At 45.8% G+C, this 20,085-nt stretch overlaps 1 protein-coding gene across 32 annotated transcripts in view; it reads right to left on the bottom strand.

The window, feature by feature from the left end:
• The window catches only part of LRRFIP1 (LRR binding FLII interacting protein 1), a 136,500-nt gene that overhangs the window by 32,688 nt on the left and 83,727 nt on the right, over positions 1-20,085 (bottom strand). For 9 of the 32 annotated variants that reach the window (XM_004743701.3, XM_004743699.3, XM_004743689.3 and 6 more), the window contains exons 4-13: positions 19,604-19,651; positions 18,285-18,329; positions 17,691-17,741; positions 15,158-15,196; positions 11,927-11,986; positions 10,436-10,498; positions 7,985-8,062; positions 6,662-6,706; positions 5,518-5,586; positions 841-918 (exon numbers count right to left, since the gene is read on the bottom strand). The exons of 4 other annotated variants lie outside the window; for them this stretch is intronic. In XM_004743701.3, coding sequence (XP_004743758.1) covers positions 841-918; positions 5,518-5,586; positions 6,662-6,706; positions 7,985-8,062; positions 10,436-10,498; positions 11,927-11,986; positions 15,158-15,196; positions 17,691-17,741; positions 18,285-18,329; positions 19,604-19,651 — 576 coding nt within the window. The remainder of the gene's footprint in view (positions 1-840; positions 919-5,517; positions 5,587-6,661; positions 6,707-7,984; positions 8,063-10,435; positions 10,499-11,926; positions 11,987-15,157; positions 15,197-17,690; positions 17,742-18,284; positions 18,330-19,603; positions 19,652-20,085) is intronic. 19 more of the 32 variants (XM_004743700.3, XM_004743688.3, XM_004743692.3 and 16 more) reach the window with 16 other exon arrangements.

Here is a 20,085-nt window from a genome sequence, read left to right on the forward strand (position 1 = left end):
GGGAGTTGAAAAGAGACCCGTTCTGCCTGCTTGGCTTTCCTGTAGTTGGGGTTTATCAAGGAGGGTGCCCTGCCCTTTAGTGTGGCAATCCTTAGCTGTGTGGGGCGGGCTCGCACACTACACAGCCCCAGCTCCTGCCCGCAGACGCTGTGCCACTCCTGCCCACTCCCCTGGGCAACTGGCCTGCATGCCCTTATCATCAAAAGAAGGTACAGTAGCCTCGTACAAAGCATCAGATGAAGATCGTCTGAGATTGCAAAAACCCTGGGACAAATGCAGAACAAGGACATGGGAAAGCTGGGGACTAGGGGGTGAGAAACGGGAGGGTAGCTCTGTAGTCTCCCCGATCCCGAACAGTGGGAGAACTCATGAGACAGTGGGAGCAGTGGCCTTTCCAGGTGATACGTGATTTTAAAAAGCCACCTGGGTCCAGTAACAGATGACATTACAAAGTTATAGGCCTATCCTTCCGACTTTAAAGTCATTAAATAAATAAATAAATAAATAAACCCACACATCCACACACCTGGCTACATCTCCCCCCAGTGTACAAAGTGTCCCTCCTCCCAGGCAGCCCCAAGCCCTGTTAACTTTCACGTAATCCGTTAGAAATTTAGCAACGCAGTTCTGCTATCATGAAATAGTAGTATTAGAAATTTGGAAGCATTTTCCCCAGTTGCGTTTCTGCTCAGACCTGGAGTAAATCCCAGAAAAGCCCTCCTACTTTCGGCTGCGCTAGGGCCCTTTGGAGGCAGAGGGTTCCTTCTGCAGGGCAGCGGAGTGAAGAGCAGAAGGGCAGCGGAAGGAAGGAGGGGAGAGGGTGTGGAGAGGCACACTCACCACTGGGCTGGCCCGTGCTGAGCTGGCTCTGGACGAGGCTCGGGAGCTGGAGTTGAGGTGGCCGCCGTGCTCCGAGGGCTGCCCACACAGCCGCAGCCGGAACGCAGACAGAAACAAAGGGACAGGGTCAGCAGAGCTACTGGTACGTGAGCAAGGAGGTCAGCCGCGCGCGCCAGGCAGAAAGGACAGAGGCGAGTGCGCAGAGCAGGCTCCCCTCGCAAAGGAAGACTGTGTCGCCTACAGCTGCAAATACATGCCCGCTAAGAACAGAAAAAAATTAGTCATAATATCAAAAGAACACAGGATTCTTGGTTAGTGAGAAGAAAGCCACGCAAAGCATCTGTTCAGCCCGGGAGGGGAGTGACGCCCGGTGCAGGCACAGACAGCACTGGGGCCACGTGGAAACAACAGTCAGGGTGCGTGGCCTTGCAGCGGTGGGGAAGTTTCCTTCGTCTCCATTTCCAAGAGAAAACAAAGTTAAGATTTAGGGTTCCTCCAACATCGGGCACAGCTTGTTCAAAGCGCCAGGTGACCTGGCTGGGGTGCTTGAATGAAGGTTTTATCTGTCTCTCCATCTGCCTGAACGTTCTCTCTTCCAGCAAAAGAAAACACCTCAACTCACGGATCTGGAAGTGACGCCCTCTTGACTTTGATTTGCATCCACCCTCATTCTGGTCCGAGATAGATTTTCCTGTGCTTTCGTTTTAATCTTCCTTTTCTTCTGAGTGAGGTGGGCGAGGAGGGGAGGTGGGACTCCAATCCCACTGAGGGCCACAGGCACCCAGGGGATTGTGCCTGAAGGGACTTTGCACTTGGGGGCCCAAGAGCAGCACCCCAATCCAGCCCCGCTGCCCCCAGGCTATGCACCCTGCTCAGCAGGGGCTGATTGTTCTCCTTCCCTCACCCCCCCCCCCCCAGGGCCCAGCAGGCATTCTCTCTACTGCAAATTACAGGAGGCACAGAACTACAGCTCAGCTTAAGTATCACCTTTTAGTTTGCACATTTTTCCACCAGCACGTAATCCCCTGAGGGCAGGGTCTGTGTCTAACCCCTGCTAAATCCGCAGGGACCAGTAGAGGCCTGGCATACAGTGTGGGCTCAAGAAATACTTGCTGAGTGAACAATTTCAACTTCAGACGGTAAAGAGCCAGACCTACCCTACCTACTCATTATCCTTCTCCTTCCTTTATCCAATTAAGATTGACACTGACATGCAACACATTGTTTCCCATGCACAGATAAGAGAGCGGTGCACACCCCATACGGGAGGGTCACTGCCACATCTGGCGTACACAAGAAATTTACCAGGATGACTACTCTCACCTTTTGCTCTATTAAGCAATATAAAAGGAAATACCTAAGGTCAGTACTTTAAAGCAGAATCTTACCTTCGGGTTCACACACAAGAGCAAGGAAAACTGTCCTGCAGAAAACCTTACTGTGTCCTCTGTCGATCGCGTTCTGGTTTACTATGCAGAGACAGGACAGGCTACCGTTAACACGGCAGACTGCTGGCCCGGGTGATCTGAACTCCCCAGTCAAAAACCGCTTCCCTGATCAACTGACCTGATCATGTAGGAAAGAGTAAGTTCGGGGTCTCTATCACCCTGGTCCACGTGCCCCCTTTGAACAGCTTGTGTCTGGGAGCCTGCGTGACTGGTATGGGGCTACCGTAAGCTACAAAGATCCTTGTGGTGCCTGGGTATGTTTAGTCGTTAAGCATCTGCCTTCGGCTTAGGTCCTGATCCCACAGTCCTGGGATCAAGTCCCACATCAGACTCCCTGCTCAGCGGAGAGCCTCTCCCATTCTGCCTGCTTGTGTTCTCTCTCTCTGTCTTTCTCTGTCAAATAAATAAAATCTTTAAAAAATTTCTAAAGATCCTGTCCAGGCTCTATCTCTTACTCGCCATGGGACCTTGGAAAGTAACTCAGCCTGTCACCTGGGACGTGGAATTGTAAGGACATTGGCCACACAGAGGGGCCAGGGTTTATACAGAGAAGGCAGGAGTCTTCCCTGCTTTATCCTCTCTGCTGTAAGCAACTTTCATGCTCCTGGATCCGATGGCACTGGTGCTGACAACTGCTCCCAGCCGTGTCACACACAGCATAATAATGGTAAGGAAGAAATAAAATAGAAAGGTTTCCAAGTAAAACAGTGATACTTACAAGAAAGCTAGTCATTTAATCTCTAATCGTTAAACTGTAATTAAGTCATTTAGTTGTGAACACATACTGTAGTTGGGGCTACCTTCTGGGGGAGGCTAACAGAAGCTGGACGCTCTGGAGATGGGGAAGAATTTTCCAGAGTGGGATCAGGACCATCCCATGCAGACTTGGGGTCAGCGTGGGCTCAGGTTGAAGCAGAGGGTCCTCCTCTCCAGATCTGTCCTGGGCTGAAGGACAGGATGGGACACCCACGCTGCACCTCCTCACCACAGGGATGCCTATCAGCCAGCAGTCACAGCCGCGGCTGGACCAGAGCCTGAGGAAGCTCTCTCCACAGTCACTTTCCCGGATGTAGGAAACTGGCATCCACTGGGAGGGCAATGTTGGGACTTGGGGAGATGCCAAGGATGGGGCCCAGCGAACACCCCTCCCAACCAGCCTGCCAATATGCTGCCAAAGGTCTCTTCTGAGATTTTAGCCCAGGTTCTCCTTGTCCAATTTAATTTGGCAAATGCATACTGAGCTCTTTCTGCATGGGAGGGCAGTGCTAAGTGCAGAAAAAGATGTATTTTTACTCTCTTTGACTTCTCCTGCTTGGCTTGATGCCAGAGACATGCGGCCACACTTTAGACATTTGCGCTGTTGGGACAAGGAGACGTTTGGCTTTCTTAACTTCCCGAACATCACCACTCCCAAGTGGTTCCTACAGGAGGCAGAAGGCACAGAATTAAGAGTGCTCAGTGATGCTGGATAAGAATCAGGGGCTCTCAAAGTCCACCTGCAGGGTTGAAGGGGAACTGAAGGGGAACGTACACCCCACCTGCTCGGGGGCTAGACTTTGGTCATCGAAAAAGTACCCAATGCTTGGGGAAAGTTTCATTCTCTTGAAAAATTACCGTGTGTGTGTTTTTCCTGATAAAAGAAAATCCTTTAGCTGCATTTTATCCATCACATGTAGGCCAGAGCTATTTTCTCCAGGCATGATTTGTGAGCTCCTTAATGGCCTGCACAAATGTTTAAGAACTGAGAAAAAGATTTACTATAGTGGGCTCCGGTACATTTCAAATGGTATGCAATATAAAATTAATACATGTCTAATTAGAAATCAACAGAAACTAACGTTACGTCCATTAACATTTATAAAGATTACATTCTAAAGAAAACTTTAGGTGTGACAGCTTCCTAAGAATTCCTGAATATTTATGAACTACAATAAGCCAGAAATTGGATTATTTTACCAATTAAGTAGCCAGTTAGTATCAAAAGCAACATTGTAAAGGCGATTTCAAGTAGTTCTTTGTAAACCCTGATGTTTCCTGTGGGGACCTGGGGGTGCGTCTGCACAGTAACTACGAGGAGCCCTGCCGAGGAGCAGCCCCTGCTGAGGAGCAACCTCTGTGGAGGACGAGCCCCTGCTGAGGAGCAGCCCCTGCTGAGGTGCAACACTTGTGGAGGATCAGCCCCTGCAGAAGACCAGCCCCTGCTGAGGAGCAGCCCCTGCTGAGGAGCAACTCCTGTGGAGGAACAGCCCCTGAGGAGCAGCCCCTGCTGAGGAGCAGCCGTGGCAGAGGAACAGTCCATGCCGAAGATCAGACCCTGTGGAGGAGCAGCCCCTGCCAAGGAGCAATCCCTGCAGGGGAACAATCCCTGAGGAAGAACGGCCCCTGAGAAGCAGCAGCTCCTACAGAGGAGCAACCCGAGGAGGAACCCTTTGGAGAAGCAACCCCTAGGAGAAGCAGGCCCTGCAGAGGATCAGAGCCTGAGAAGGAGCAACCTCTGAGGAGGAGCCCCTGCAAGGAGCAGCCCCTGAGGAAGAGCAGCCTGAGGAGGAGCCCCTGCGGAGGAGCCCCTGTGTGCAGAAGCATCCAAACTGGGTTGACGTTCAGTTTTGCCTGCCCCTCAGGATGGGACCAAATGAACCTCCTTCCTTCCATGGAATGACTCTATTTTTCTATTTTTGCTTCCCTCTTTCATTCACTCATTTCTTCACTCAACAAGTATTTCTTGAACAACTGACTACCACACCTTTATTGTGAGCGCTGAGTCTTGCCATTTTAAATCCTGGAAGGAGGTGGAAAGACAGCAAAGTAAAAGGGAATTATGTACAGGTCCCGAGTCTTTAAATTTGTTCCTCTTCCTCGATGGTCCAGAGGTGACCATAATTTGTGGCCTGTGGAACTCCCCTCTCCTCCCTGTTGTTATTTCAAGAGCACCTCATCCCATATTAGTACTGTTAGTGTGTTGCAGGAAGAAGACCAGGAACCTCAATTAAGGTCCATCTCCTCCCTTGAACTCAAGGTAAATTGACGTGTGAGGACATTAACCCGCCAGCCAAAGGCTTCATGATTCACAGACCCGTGGCCCTTATGACAACAGAAAATTGAGATTAGACAGTGTTCCCTCCCTAGAACCCCCATTAGTTCTCTTCAGTAACTGGACCAGTGTCCAGTGAGCCACTCGGGACCATGCAGCACACGGGAGGAAATTCGGGAACCACAGAAAATGCCTTACAGCATAAGAACCACAGGCACTGCCTCGCCGAGTCCCGCCGAGGAGACTGCTCTCATTGAACACGGACGCCTGTGACAGAAAACAGAAGGGCTGGTCAGGGGCCCTTCCCCCTCCTCAGGACCCACAAACCAGGAAAAGGTAAGCGAGGAAGATTGACCCTTGAGGAGAACAGTCCCAAACAAATCACTGTAGGAGACATGCAGGGAAAGCTCTCAACCACCTTCACAGGCAAAGAGCTGAGCAGAACAGGGTCGGGCAACATCTAAGAGAGAAACGAGGTTTCTGTCAACCGGCATGCAGTGTGCTCTCCGGCAGGTCCTTGAAATATATTACTCTGAACCTCATCCCTTGCTAAACAAGAACTTGGTAAGCCAGACTTAAAGGGAGCAGATAATTCAAATATCCTTTTGTCCTGGCGTCCTCATACTTGATATTTAGAAGATGACACTAATAAAAAGTGACTCTGGAACAAAACATCATGTTCATCATAGTCCAGTATCTCACAATTTAAAAAAAATTGCTGATTATAAAACAATATTTGATTAACTTGAAAATCCTATATAACGAAGCCCTGAGGGTTAATGGGAGTTTACAATACTGTGAATGGCCATCTCAAACTTCACCCAGTTTAAAGGGTCTTCAGCTCTCCCTATGTCCCTTTAGAACACAGCTGGTCTGTTCAGCCAGTTACATACTACTTCTTACGTGTGAAATCTGATAGAAATTCAGAAACTTTTTAGCAATACAGCATAACTACTTTGTTTAGTGTAAGTTTCCTGCAAGGCATGAGTACTTTGTATTTAAAGCTGGAAATTTCCAAAGTGATACAGCATGTTACATTAACATCTGTTAAAGTTACCAAAGCAATAAAAAGCCATCTTTCTTTCTGCCAGCAGATTAAGTAAAAGATGTCGCTGCTCCATTCCTAGCTAACAGTCCTGTGGGAGCACATGTCTTCTTGGAGCCTGAAGTGGTATGACAGCTATTGTCAGCTGCAGGGAGAGAGAAAACCCGGATCTGTCCAAAGGAGCCTGATGGATACCATGGCATGTGTGAGCGCCACATGGGTAGGGGCATGTCAGCAGACAGGGATGGGGGAGGTGGGGGAGGGTCAGGGGGGAAGGGGGGCAGCTAGCACACGCACCCGGTAACTCCCAGCAGGCCGGGCGGCACTGTACGGATAGGAGGGCTACAGGACGAGAGCAAACGGCAGGTTTTAAAAGCCTTGAGAAAACAGTGACGAATAATAGCGACAAAAAATCACGATGCTTTCAGTGATCAGGACAGCCAAATTATCGCACGACAGTTAGAAGGAAAAAGAAGTCGACATAGGGCCTGTGTTCTCAGTAAATCGACAGATGCAAATCCAACTTTAAAACAGTCATGGTTCCCAGGATCCCTGAAATGGGACTACTTTCTAGTCACTTCTTTTCAGGCATTCCTGGAGGAAAGGGTCAGGGAGTGAGACAATGGTGACAGGGTGCAAACACCACAGGCAGCCAACAAACCCACAACTCAAAAGCCTGGGTTAGTAATGCACTCAGGGGTGTTAATACGGAAATATCCACACAGAAGGAGCGCAGCGGAAATGGTGCTTTTATTTCCATCAAATGATCTCAGTCACGGTCATGAGGATCCAAAAGGAGCCATCAGACTGTGCCAGCCGGCCAGGGCTGGCAGCTCCCCAGATCAGGGGATCCAAACCCAGGCGGAGTCGTGCCTGGCGGGCAGGAGCCAGAGCGAAGGGCAGCTCCTGGGGCAGCCGGGTCCCAGGTCCAGAGTAGGATCATGACTCATTTACAGGCAGAGGGCATGGAAGCCCACAGCAAGGGGCCCCCACGCCGGTCAGGGAACATGCATGACCAGGGGCAAATCACTCAGCAACACAGCGGGACGACAGTTCAACCTCCACCATGTGATCTGTCCCAGACTCTGACACAGAGATCCTTGTGCACAAACGGGACTCCTATAAGCACACCAGGCTTGTAAAAACAGGAAATGGAGGGGAAACTGAGCCAAAGAACTACACCGTTCTCCCACTTCTCAAAGATGGGGGAGTACGATTAAGCACAAAAGGCTTCCAAATTGCTTCCTGGACACATTTACAAGAGAAAAATATTTTTAAAGAAACAAATGAAACCCCAAATGGGGAACAATTGCTGGAAAAGGAGGAGAGACCCAAGAGACCAATTCTTTGAACCTGAACTTTTGGAAATATACCTTTAACAGAGCCTCCTTTTTCCTCAATTCCCTTTTTTCTATATAAGGTCCTAGATTATTCTGATAATGTCTTAAAACATTGAGAAAGGTCTTAGCAAGTTAGTCTAGCCAAATAAAACGTCTGCTGAACTCTGGGGTCGACTTCAGATAGAAGAGGTTGAAGTGTCCTCGTATATATGATGGGAAAGTGAAGGGATCTGTGCAGAAGGGAAGAGGGAGGAAGGGGGTGACAAGGAGGGGAACAGACCCGGTTTCCACTCTGGGTAGACAGGGGTTTGGGAGCCAGGCCAGCACTGGGAAGCCCAAGGTCGGAGCAGGAGAATCCCTGTAATCAGAGAAAATGGGCAGGAGCGGGAGAAGGGCTCACAGCTTCATTTCACTGCAAAGGTCCAATGGCATCATAAATTCACACAGAATTGCTTTTTTACAACAAAACCATCAGAGGGCATGCACTTAATTGAAGGAGGGAGAAAGCAGGATGGTCAGAAGGTAATACAGTCTAATTAATCAACAAAACTGTGCCGTGGGACCAAATCAGGCGTTCTGAGTTGACATAGAGGCAAAATTAGATTTCACTGATTTTAACTGATAGCAAGACCATTGGGGTTATAAAGGTCTTTGTAATTAGAGCTCTAAGTTTTGAAGTTTGGTGAGAAAAATGCATAATTAGAACTCGGCAGAGACATCCACCTTTGCTTTATGTAATAAAATACTTCACTGGACATGATCTCTGGTGTGGGTTCCTTAGTTACTGATGTAATGTGTGTGTGTGTGTTCAGGATTCACAGAAGATGGGACAGATTCAGTGGTGTAATTCTGAGACCAACAGTTTCTCAACACTTTTGGGGAATACTACTGTATCCATTGTTTCCCCAAATAGAATGCTCTATCCAAATTAAAGTTTCCTTGAAGAGGAAGCCAGCAACTTCAGACTGCCCAGCAACATTCTACCACGTGTTCGAGTGTGGGACAGTCCTAGAAGATGAAGTTGTTCCCTTCCAGGAACCTGATGGTCTCTGAGATAGCCTGCCATCCCTTCAATGCCCCTAACTTGTGCCTGTCATTCCTCTGTCTGGCATAAGCTACACCCATGTGAACTGAGGGGCCGGCAGGTGGAACTCTGGGGTGGTGGGAGGAGGAATGGGGAGAAGCTTTCTAATGTTCCCCACAAGTACTGAAACTTAATGCAGTGGCTGGGAGAACATTCTGTGTAGAAGCCCTTTTGTCAGCCCCTCTGTGGGGCATGGAAAACACCATGACCCGGGTGGGGAAGAAAGTGCCACTGTTGCGGCCGCCATGGCCAGGGTATGGGTCTGACAAATCCAAAAAGACTGGAGAAATATTTAGAAGCCTCTTCAGCACTCCACACGACATTAACACCCTTCTGTTTTTATATTTAAATAAAATCATACCAGCTCATGTGTTGTGCAGGAACAGATAGGACACCTACAGAGCATGATAATTACGAGAAGTTTCTCCTGGTGGGTGAGTAAGGTAAGACCTCAGGAAGAATAAGGATAGGGACACGGGGCTTCTGAAAAGTTCTGATATTTAATGTTTGGAATGGACTGGCTCTAATTTTGACTTCAATGCTCCAAATGTGGGTTATTTCTCTTAAATGAATTTAAGTAACTCGAAAACATGCTGAACTTCAGTGAGTAATTCACATCTGCATATTAGATACCTCTCACCATCTTCCACTTTGGAGCAAGGATCTGAGCTTGGAAAGTGAAGAGGAAGTAAAGTTTTCTGAACAACAAAACGGTTTTTGCAATAGCAAAATCTTCTGCCAAAATATGTGCAACACACACAAAATTTAAGATGGTGCAACCCACCAACACGTTGGTGCTGACAGCTGATCTTGTATTCAGTCAAAATTCACCTACCGGAGGAAGACAGAGGAGGAGGGAGCCCCAGGAGTTACACTTCTCTGGCTTTACCTGCTTAGTTTCTATTTATCTTTTTCCTATGTATTCTTCACGGTTCAGTTCACGTCCTTTGTTAGGACACTTGTTCTCCCTATCATCCTATTCCTGCTGCGCTTGTCTACCTGCCAGGTGGGTCTATTAGATAAGTAAATGCTTCCAGAGTCCCTACCAGTCTCACTCGTTTATCTTTGTGATCTTCCGGCCTGAACAAGTTTCCTCTGTTTGCTAAGTGAGTAGGAAACTGATCTAAACAAATAAGCTTTACTGATGATAATGGGCTCTTAAATAATTTAGAAATATTTGTGCCTGTCCCAATTGATGCGTGTCCTTGAAGTAGTGTAGACATCCCGATTTGGATTTGATTTCCTTTCCTAGTCCATCCCTGAGAAACTGCCACAAAGTTTACATCGACCCTACAAAGTAATCATTTTCAGAAATGCTCAAGGAAAGAATGACAAGGTTTTCTTTTTTTTTTTTTCCCCCTCTTTGGATTACTTCTGACTACAAAGTATCCACATGAATCCTTTCTTTGTGTCCAGCTGAATGCAAATGTGAGTCAAGTTCAGGATGGGGGGGTGGGGGAGATAAGCCTGAATTAAATGTATCATGTTAGTTACTGCCCAGCAAAAGACTTTTAACATCCGTCCAAATGAAAATTCATAAAATAGGCATTAAAAATGAAAAGAGAGGTAAGTTCACACACAGGGATGGCATGCTCCAAAACCTGTATTTCTGAAGAGAGGGTGGGGAAGATTTAAATGAGAACCAACCAGCGTGTCCTCTCTGGGGGAAGACAGAGTGGAGAATCTGCCCTCGCCGCTGTAGCTGGAATTCTGAGAACCAAAGAAGATATGGTAAGTGGGGAGTGCTTCCCGACTGTCCCCAAAGCACCCCCTGCGCCAGGTCCAAAGGCAAATACAAAAGAACTCAATCAAACCAGTATCAGCTCTCCAGGAATACCAGTATAAGCTCTCTAGAATACCAGTGCAGCGTAAGAACCAAGACAATCTGCTACTGCAGAAATACAGGACCAACTAGAGTTTCTAGGCTATGGTTTACATTTCAGGGTCTGGGTGTTGGCGATGTCCTTTGGTGTAACTCTTACTGGTTCTCATAGTTTCCCCCTCTAGTATTATTTGTAATTACTTACAACCGTTGGTGTAAAAACATAAATAGGAAGACGCCACCTTTAAACCGGGAGGATTTTTTTAGGGTGGAATGAGAAAAGTTTAGATGAGATGGATGTGTATGCCACCCGTGATAGGCCAAGAGGCTAAAAACCTCATCAGCCAGTTTCAGAAAGCCAAGATGGGACTGGGTTACCTCTCTGAAGCCTGAAAATATAATTCAAGTGCATATATGATATATCTTAATATAATTCAGATAAAAGAAATACTGTATACACAAGTAGTAAAATTTACTACAAGAAAAAAAGCAAATACAGGAATAGGAAGATTTTAGTTAATTTCATATACAGCAGATTTGCAAGTCATGAAATTTAATTTTAGATGTTCACAGTTTCACTTTGTGAAGTTCCCTGTGACCTCCCTGCTAAATCTGAAGCCCTCCCCACTTCTCTCTGACTCTCCTGCCTGTAGTTCCTTTTTCCCACCACAGAGCACTACCCTGCTCTTCCTCTGCCTCCTGAGCCTATGCTATGGGCACCCCATGGCCAGTATTAGGGGACATGTGGGCTCTTATACATGTTTTTAAAATGACAAATGAGAAGCGCCTGGGTGGCTCAGTCGGTTAAGCGTCTGCCTTCAGCTCAGGTCCCTTCTCCCTCTCTCTCTGCCTGATGCCCCTCCTGCCTGTGCTCTCTGTCAAATAAATAAATAAAACCTTAAAAAAATAATAAAATGACAAATGAGGGATGGGCACAGAGGGTGAGAATGCTGAATATAATTATACTTGAAAGCTGAACATATTTAATACAGACATTATGCACGAACACCTAGGGTAACAAAATAATGAAAGAGTGAATATCCAATTCAACATATTTTTAAACTTAAGGGATTCTTTTTAATAGCAATCTCTTATAGCAACACTTAGAATGTTCGAAAGCTAACATTCTAAGAATGTTCACTGGTTAAAAAAAATCAGTTTTCACTCTTTCATGGGCTAGGGCTGGGGCGGGGGGAGAGACCCACTATAGCACAGAAAAAAAAAAAAAGCAAAGAAGCTAAATTTAGCAATGTATATTCTTTAAATTTTGTAGCAACCTGTTCGCATTTTGTGTCATGCAAATTTACTATACTAACCCTGCCAGATCTTCTATTCAGGGTCTGTGATCCATATACATCTCCGTCATAACCATTTGTCTGTTTCAGTGAATAAAAGAAGAAACTGACGTCAGTATACAAATGAAGACACAGGCACAAATCAGCACGCAAGAATTAGCTGAGTGTAAATAGTTTGCTTAGTGAAGCAGAGGAACGACCAGCCCAGGACGACACAAATCTCAGCACGCTCCTAGATGCCTCCATGCTTCTGATCTGCTCGATGACGACTCAGGAGAAATTGGACAGCTGGGCTCAGCCCATCAGCCAGGGTAGTGTTACCTGTAGCTATGGGTCACTCTAGGACTTCTGTGGGGTGCGGCACATGGGAACAGGTGCAGCTGGTTTTGTCAGCAGTCTTCCTGTTTCCAGGTTTAGGATGATGCCACGAAGTCCTAGCTTGGCAGCAGCCTGGGCTCCAGGCAAGTGGGCTCATGACCCGGCCTGCGTCAATCGGGTTTCTGTTCTTGGTGGACAGGTAAGTCCTTGAAAATTAGGGCCCATTATGAAGTTGTATCCAGAAGGTTCGGAAATAGCTTCTGTTCAATCTATAATGCAGTGCAAAGGTTCAACATGGAAAAGATGTTTATTGGGGGCGTGTAACCTCTATGGGAGCTCCTGGTGCATCCCGTCTTCCTACTTTAACTTCTCAAAATGACCTCTGAGGACGCATTTCATGAGTTCTTCATGTGTCCTCTAGAAGAGAGAATGATTAAGTGTATGGCCAACTTCCCTTCTCTTCCTACCTCTGTACCCATGTGCCCCCAGCCAAAGCCCGGCCGTTCTAGAATGGGTCTCATTCATCTAGAAGGATGTTTCTGCTGATGGAAGACAAGAGCTGCTGAGTGTCAGAGACATAGCCAGCTCTTGAGAGAGAAAACGGAAAGCAAGCCGCACAACTGGAAGGAGATGCCGAGGGTAAAGGATGGGAGTCCAAATTCCAAAGCAGTACTCTATCATGAGACCTGATGCAACACGTTTGCTCCAGCAGCAGGTGCCTCCATCCACTTCTTCAGCTGTTGGAAATGTGTGTAGAAAGACGTACTTGACAAGGTTGCTGTGGGTTAAATCTGACCAAAATGAGTATCCCAGGGGCCTGGAGCAGTGCCCTCCCAAACCGTGTGCTGACAAGACTGCTGATAGAGCAACCATGGAAGGTCCCTGGCACCCATGGGGAACAGGAGCATGTCCTTGTTCATGGGGTTGGGCAATGGGAGACTGGTTACCGTGTATGTAGCAGCTACGGCATTCATGAAGAATAAAGAAATGAATTTCCAGACAGATGACAGATCCAGATTCAGGAAATCTTCACTATCAAACTACATATTTAGTTAACAACTCAAAAACAAGTCATTTTGAATTTTTTAAGTGAACCAGAAGAGTATGTATTAATCCCTCAACTTTACATTTGAAAACTCTCTGAGTCACGTTAAAACATCTCTGAGATAAATTTGACAGTAAAAAAAATCCTTCAGAGATAGGCAGGACTGTTACTTGATCTACTTTCCTTTCCTCTCGCAACTGACAAGACTATCTGAGATGGAAATGTGTGTCAAGGACTTGCAGATTTCAGACCACAGTCTTATTTTTTCAGTAGCTGTTTAGAAACACACTTCTGGAAAAAAATTAATATAATAACAAAGGCTAACATCCATCAATTTTAGATGACTTTGACTTTACTAATTAGTGAGGAAGTCAAATATATTACATATATAAACCCTTTGGTTTCCCCTGTTGCTGTATGTACTACATGCTGCTCTGGACAAAGTCTTCCTTCCGGTCATCTCACTTCCCATGTTGCCTGCAGCACAGCGCAGAGCACGGTGAAGGATGGGAAAGCATGTGCACCCCTCATCTGTCCCAATTCTCTTCTACCCTTCGGTGGCCATGCAGGAAAAACTCCCCCTTCACGGTCTCTGCGGACATCCAGCTTTCTGTTTTTAATGGGATTCTGTCATAGGGAATATATTCCTAGCATGAATTCTCAAACTTGTAGGATCTTGTTGCCATCCTGCTAGGACTACGACTTCTTGAAGAACACCACCAACGCTCTCCTCTTGGATAGTTTTTATGTGTTGGGTTGGGAGCTATTTTTCTATGCAGCGCAACAGGATAAGTAGAGTTGAAAATTAACACATTAGAATAAAAAGCCCATAGACAGCATATTAGCTTTATCCAACATCAGGTCTCTGAGGGTCCATCTTCTTCACTGTGGAGACTGCTTTCTCGACACCCCTTACTGTGCAGACTACGAGCAGCGCCGTGGCCTTTTGTGCCCCTGAGCTGGGCAGTCACGACAGCTAAAGCTGGGGGCAGGGGATGTGCGCTTTCCTAAGCTTGCTGGGTGAATTTTACACACAGTAACACCGCGCAGTGCTGCTCTCACAGAGAACGAAATACCAAAAAGAGTCACAAATCAGCATTCTCTGAGAGTATAAGGCAGATGCAAGAATGAACGCCTTATCGAAGCCAGCGATGCCAGGGTACCTGTGATTAGTCAGAGTGCTACCCACCACCGTGCCGTTGCTATCAAAACATCAGCACACTTTATGATGGCCATGCAAGCAAATGTCACCTGCCATCTTGTTTGATTAATGATGTTAGATCATTTTTATGCTGTCAAAAGATCACACCCAAGGGCAGGAGAGATGGGAAGCAAGATAAGAAAGGCCAGATTAGAACTCTAAGTTGCAATGTTTGATGCACTCAACTTAGTTGGAAAACAGAATGAAAGCAGAAAAGAAAAGCAAATCCAGTACGTATTTCTGACTATTGCTAACACAATAGAGAAAATGACCTTAAATTTAATCTCGGAAAAGAAATGGAGAAGTTTTGAGAATTCTCAATTTGATCTGCGTTCCTTGAAAGCAAAACACTCTAGTCCTGCCTTGGTATCCACAGCTGTTAGCATAGCGTGTGGCAAACAGCTGGTGCTCAAAGACCGTGCAGCGAGTCATTGTGTTCAAGTGCGGAGCTGGACCCTGAGGATCAGAGACACACCCAGCGGGTTCTGCAAGAAGAATGCTTCCTCTGGTAGGTATACCTGCCCTCCCGCCCGTGGCACTGCCCCAGGGGGGCCTGGGGACAGCATGTGTGTCTTTCTGGACAGAGACATACTTGGCTTTTTGGACAAAAACACCCACGAGGTTAGTGGAAACACTATAGGTTATGCACTATTAGGATCACGCCTCAGCATCCATCCAACCATCTCACCCAGGCATAAGGACCCCCATACTCCAAGTCAGGCTGCGACTGTCAGCAGGATGGTGGGAGAAGAAAAGAACAGAAAACAGAGTTGCAAAATCAATTAGAAAGCTAACACAAATATCAGAAAACATAAAGCAAAAGCCAGGTAATCTTGAAATCTTGACAAAATTACATTTTTACATGACTTCCATGTAAAAATCATCTCATGTGTATTTATGGAAGGAATCACATTAGAACGACAGCCATCATAAAATCCAGTAATGTTAAATAAAACTTGCATGGCAAATGTTGCTATAATTCATGAAATCTGAAGCAGTTTGAGCAATCTTACTTCCTCTTCCAGAAGATATATTTTGTTTATATTAAGCAAAAGGTAAACACATGCATCACCATCAATTTTTAAATAAGAAAAATTAAAATCTTATGATCCCCAAAATCCAGTTTACTGAGAAGAATGCCCATGCAAACACTAGGAAAGTAAAATTTCCCCCTGAATTTTAAGGATTTATCATCACTGCCAGTTGAATGAAGAAGACCTGTATTTTGAGATTGTCAAAGAAAAAAGGTATGATCTTTGAACTTTGCAAACTAAAGATTTCAGAATATTAGCATACATTAAAGCAGAACATACTAGCCCTGCAAAGGGAGTGGCCCACCAACCAACGGAGGCCAGAGCTTCTGGGCCCCGAAGGGTTTGAGGATGGATGCTGTCACCTCCTCACTGCTCTGGGCTTGTCCTAAACCTATCAGAGTTATGAGATCTGACTCTTACCTCCAGGATCCAAGTTCTCAAGGTCTGTGGTTCTTTAAAAAGTACTATGTCTTTAGACCAAGTATATTATGGGAAAGAACAGTGTAGGAAACCAACTGGCTTAACACAAGAATCCTGTCCACTATTGATTTTCCACTTTCTCTCTTTTATGTCCAGATTATGGGCCTCGTCCATAAAATTCTATACCTTAAAACAAATATGCTTGAAATCTTGGCAGAGAATGGTGACTAGCAAAGAAATTTAACTCATGTCTGGTTAAAATCACTGAAAATGAAATGAATGCTGTAAACAATGATTTTAATAGTTTTAAACTCTTTGGGGTCAGGAATCTTTCTGAGAATTTTAAGAAAGGGACAAGTTCTTTTCCTAGGAAAATCCAAGTACACACAAATCATGAAAACAATTCCAGGAGGATCAGATCTGAAAATGGGGACTGTGACAGATTTGGACTCTGTGTCCAATTTCTCTGCTATTCTCTCCTAAGCCTGCCTTAGTCAGGCTTTGTTCTCACCACCTCCATCAAAAGTTTCCTCGTTGAGTCCACCGACATCCTCTCTGACGCTAAGGCCAGTAGTTGGCCCTTAGTCCTATGCTTCCTTGACCTCTCCCCTGCTCCTGGAAACAGTGTCTCTTCTCGGTTTCAAGGACTCAGGCTTCTCCCGGGCCTGCTCAATGGCTGTCATTTCTGTGTCTCTGTCACAGATTCTGCAAACTCAGGTTTGCTTTTATAATATTTTGGTTACATAAATGTTACTTCCTCCAACTTGACTCTTGTCCGAGACAGATCTTTGAAGAACTTATAACCGTATGGCTAAGGGGAAAGTTTCAGCAAGCAAGGAAGCACTTTCACCGTCTTCACATCTGAACCGTTGTTTTCTGGCAAAATCACTGTGGATCTGCTTTGGGCACTGCTAAGTCCATGACGTTGATGGCCGGTCAGAACAACAGTGAGTTACCCTGACAGTTACTGTTGCGAACAGCCAGATGAAATCCACAATCATGGTGCATATAAATTGTCATGGTGATCGAAACCAAGCATACTGCTCCAGACAGTTCTTAAGCGAAACCATGGCTGCATGGAGACCCACTTCCTACCAGCAGTGACAGCAATCGTAACCCTCTGGTAAAGAAAACTAACATGTCAGAGTAAGGCACTGACCTAAAGTGCTACGCAAAACACCATTTCTCTACTTCACTTCCTAAGGCATGCAATGTTTTCAAGCCTCATTATGATTACTGGAATGTTGAATGTCTTTGTCTTTTGCAACCATCAAGTTGTCAGTGACGAAGAGATTTCACCAAAGCTAACCAAAGGTAACACTTCTGAGGGTGAGTGGACCTGGGGCTTATGGGTCCAACCCATGCCAATTTTCCACCAGGCAACCTATGGCACCTTTCAAGGAACTAAGCAAGAACAGCACTGAGGAACAGTCACTTTATCTGAGATGCAAATTTGACCGGGAGCACGTATGCAAATGGGCCCCTTCAACCCACCAGCATTGCCAAGACAACTTAATCAAGGCGTGGCGGTGCTGTGTTATGGAGGAATATACAGACATTGTGATATCCACTCTTGGGAGAGAGACACAACAGAGGGACCTCTGCTTATCAATACTCTCTCTGCAACACAAGGAAACACCCCACCGTGGATTAGATTTCCCTGTTAGACTATGGGGTAATGAACAGGAAATCTGAACGCAGGGATATAGAAGCAAAGACGGCCAACTGTAAACTGAGCATGCAAACCCGATCCTTCTGGTTACTGACCCTCAGACTTCCACGACTACCCACTGACATGCGCTCATCTTCATCAGAAGCCTAGTGAAAGAAAGGATGAAAACAACCATGAAGCACAGCATGTAGAAACCCATGTCCAGCTTTCAGAGAGATACGGCTGATCTGACACCACAGCAGTGGGGCAGATCCGATGCCTCTGGAAATCTCAGAGGACTTGAGCCTACCTACATCTTCCCCAAATGGGCTTTGTGTGTGCACCTCCATTTACAGAGGGCTGTTTCTGGATGATATTGCTTTAACTCAATTTCACTGAAGTGGTGTTATTTACTTTGCCAGTAATCTACAAACACAGCCTCAATGCATATCATTCTGCAAATTATTTGTGGGTATTGGATGGCAAAATAGCATTAAGACTGTCATGACTATATATTAATACTCAGAAATTTTCCATTCTCCCCTCACAAAGTTAGGTCAAAATGCTAAAAGTTGAGTCCACAAATCTTTAGGTAACAGAATCAGTAGAAGTTAGTTTCTTTTGTAAGCATCACTAAGATATATCTAATCGCACATGTCAGCCACTACAACTATAAATTAGACTTCAATCAAAGTGAACACAGTACTAACCGATGTGTTTCTCCTGGATCTACGCGAATAGCGCTCAGTGTCTTCCTATCAAAGCAACGGAAGAAACAGTATTAAAGGTCAGATACAGACACAACAGAAGCCTTAGTCTGGTTGTGACTCAATACAGTATTTTTGATATAAAGTCAAATAAATATTTTCTTTGATGCCATTAAAAGGCTTCAGTTGAACCACTGAGGAAGAATGTTCTCTTTGGGGATATAATAAGCACTCAAGTAATTGGCATATTTCATTTCCACTCTAAAAGTGTGTTGGGGGAGAAGATGGCCCTTCACTGGTTCCTAACCTCTACAGGTCCAACTCAACCTACTTTTCCACCTACATTGGGAACCTTATTATCTTTCCTTTGGGAATCAGAAGATAAATCATTACCATAAAAGCTCCAATAAGGACATTATCCCATCTACTATATTTTGTGCATTTTGAGACACACATGGTTTTCACATTTGGGTATCTCTGAAGGGGGTATATCTTACAATCAAAGTTGTTCACATTATAATTCGCAGCATTTTTTTTTTCTTCTTCTTCTTCTTTCTCAGTGATACAGAAAACAATGAGGCATCTTTTAACTGGGTCTTAAGATCTGATGAAAATACATCTGCCATAGAAGCTTAAAATGATGGTTGACACACACTAAAGGCGGAAATTAATCATTTGTTTTGACAAAGAAAGTACACACTGCTTATATTTCAGGAACTGTTCTCTTTCCCATTCTACACAGGGGTCTAAGATATTAAGAGGTAATTCTACATTTCCTTGGATTGTTTATGCATAAGGGACATCGAACATGACATTTCCACACTGGCCAGGTTCTCCTTTGCTAAAACTATGTAATGACGTCCATAAGGCCACTGAGTAAGTGTCAAGGACAGGAGGAGGTGGGAGGAACTCATATGGACAAATTAATGAGAGGACTGGGTCCACGTTCTCTTGGGGCCAGTGGACAGCAAGGGGAAGGCTCCCCCTCCTTGAGCCTCATGCCTAGGGCTCCATCTTCTCCTGTGTGCCTAATGGAGAGCCCTTTGCCCAGGGAGACAGGGCGGCGGCGGCCCTGGAGAACATGACACTAGCCTGGAGACTCCAGGAGTGAGCAGCTACTGCCCAGACCAGACAAAAATGCCGGCCAGGCCCATTTCTAACCCAGCTTCATCCGGATGTAAACAATCTGGCCAGATGCAGAACTGGAAGAAAATCTCTCAGTATTAAATTATGGCACAGCAGAAATCTATCAATATAATTGCAGTGTGTAAGAATCAAATTATAAACCATGTCAGTTTCTTAAAATTGTATCCAAGGCCTACCATCCACTGCTCGATGTCGCCCCATTTTGTATCCAGCCCATAATATTTCTAAAGACAGAAGGAAAGAAAATTAGGCAAGACGTGAAACGGTAACCATGTAAGAAACTGTTCTGACATGCATTTCCAAACCACTGCCCAAGCCACACAGGGAAGGGAGCATGCCGTCACACAGCTGGAAACACCACACTCGGTGCAGGGTGGGGAGCTCTGGTGAAGAGACTGCCGCCTCCCATCCCTCCCAGGCAAGCCCAGGGAGCACGGCGAAGAGCAGGAGCTGAACAGGGCAGTGTAGCCCCGGTGTGAGGCTGCTGAAGCCTGCAGAGCAAAGGTACTTGAGCTGCTGGAGCAACAAGAAAGCCCAGGGGACAGGGAGAGAGAGGGCGCTGACCCCTCGGTCTCCAATGCTCTTGCTCCAGCTATCTGATATCTACGCTAAATTTAGGTCCCCGAGAATTTACGTTCTTTGGATGTCTTCATAGCAT

Source organism: Mustela putorius, unplaced genomic scaffold (assembly GCF_011764305.1).
Source record: "Mustela putorius furo isolate JIRA1106 unplaced genomic scaffold, ASM1176430v1.1 tig00003869_pilon_pilon_pilon, whole genome shotgun sequence".
NCBI classification, from domain to species: domain Eukaryota; kingdom Metazoa; phylum Chordata; class Mammalia; order Carnivora; family Mustelidae; genus Mustela; species Mustela putorius.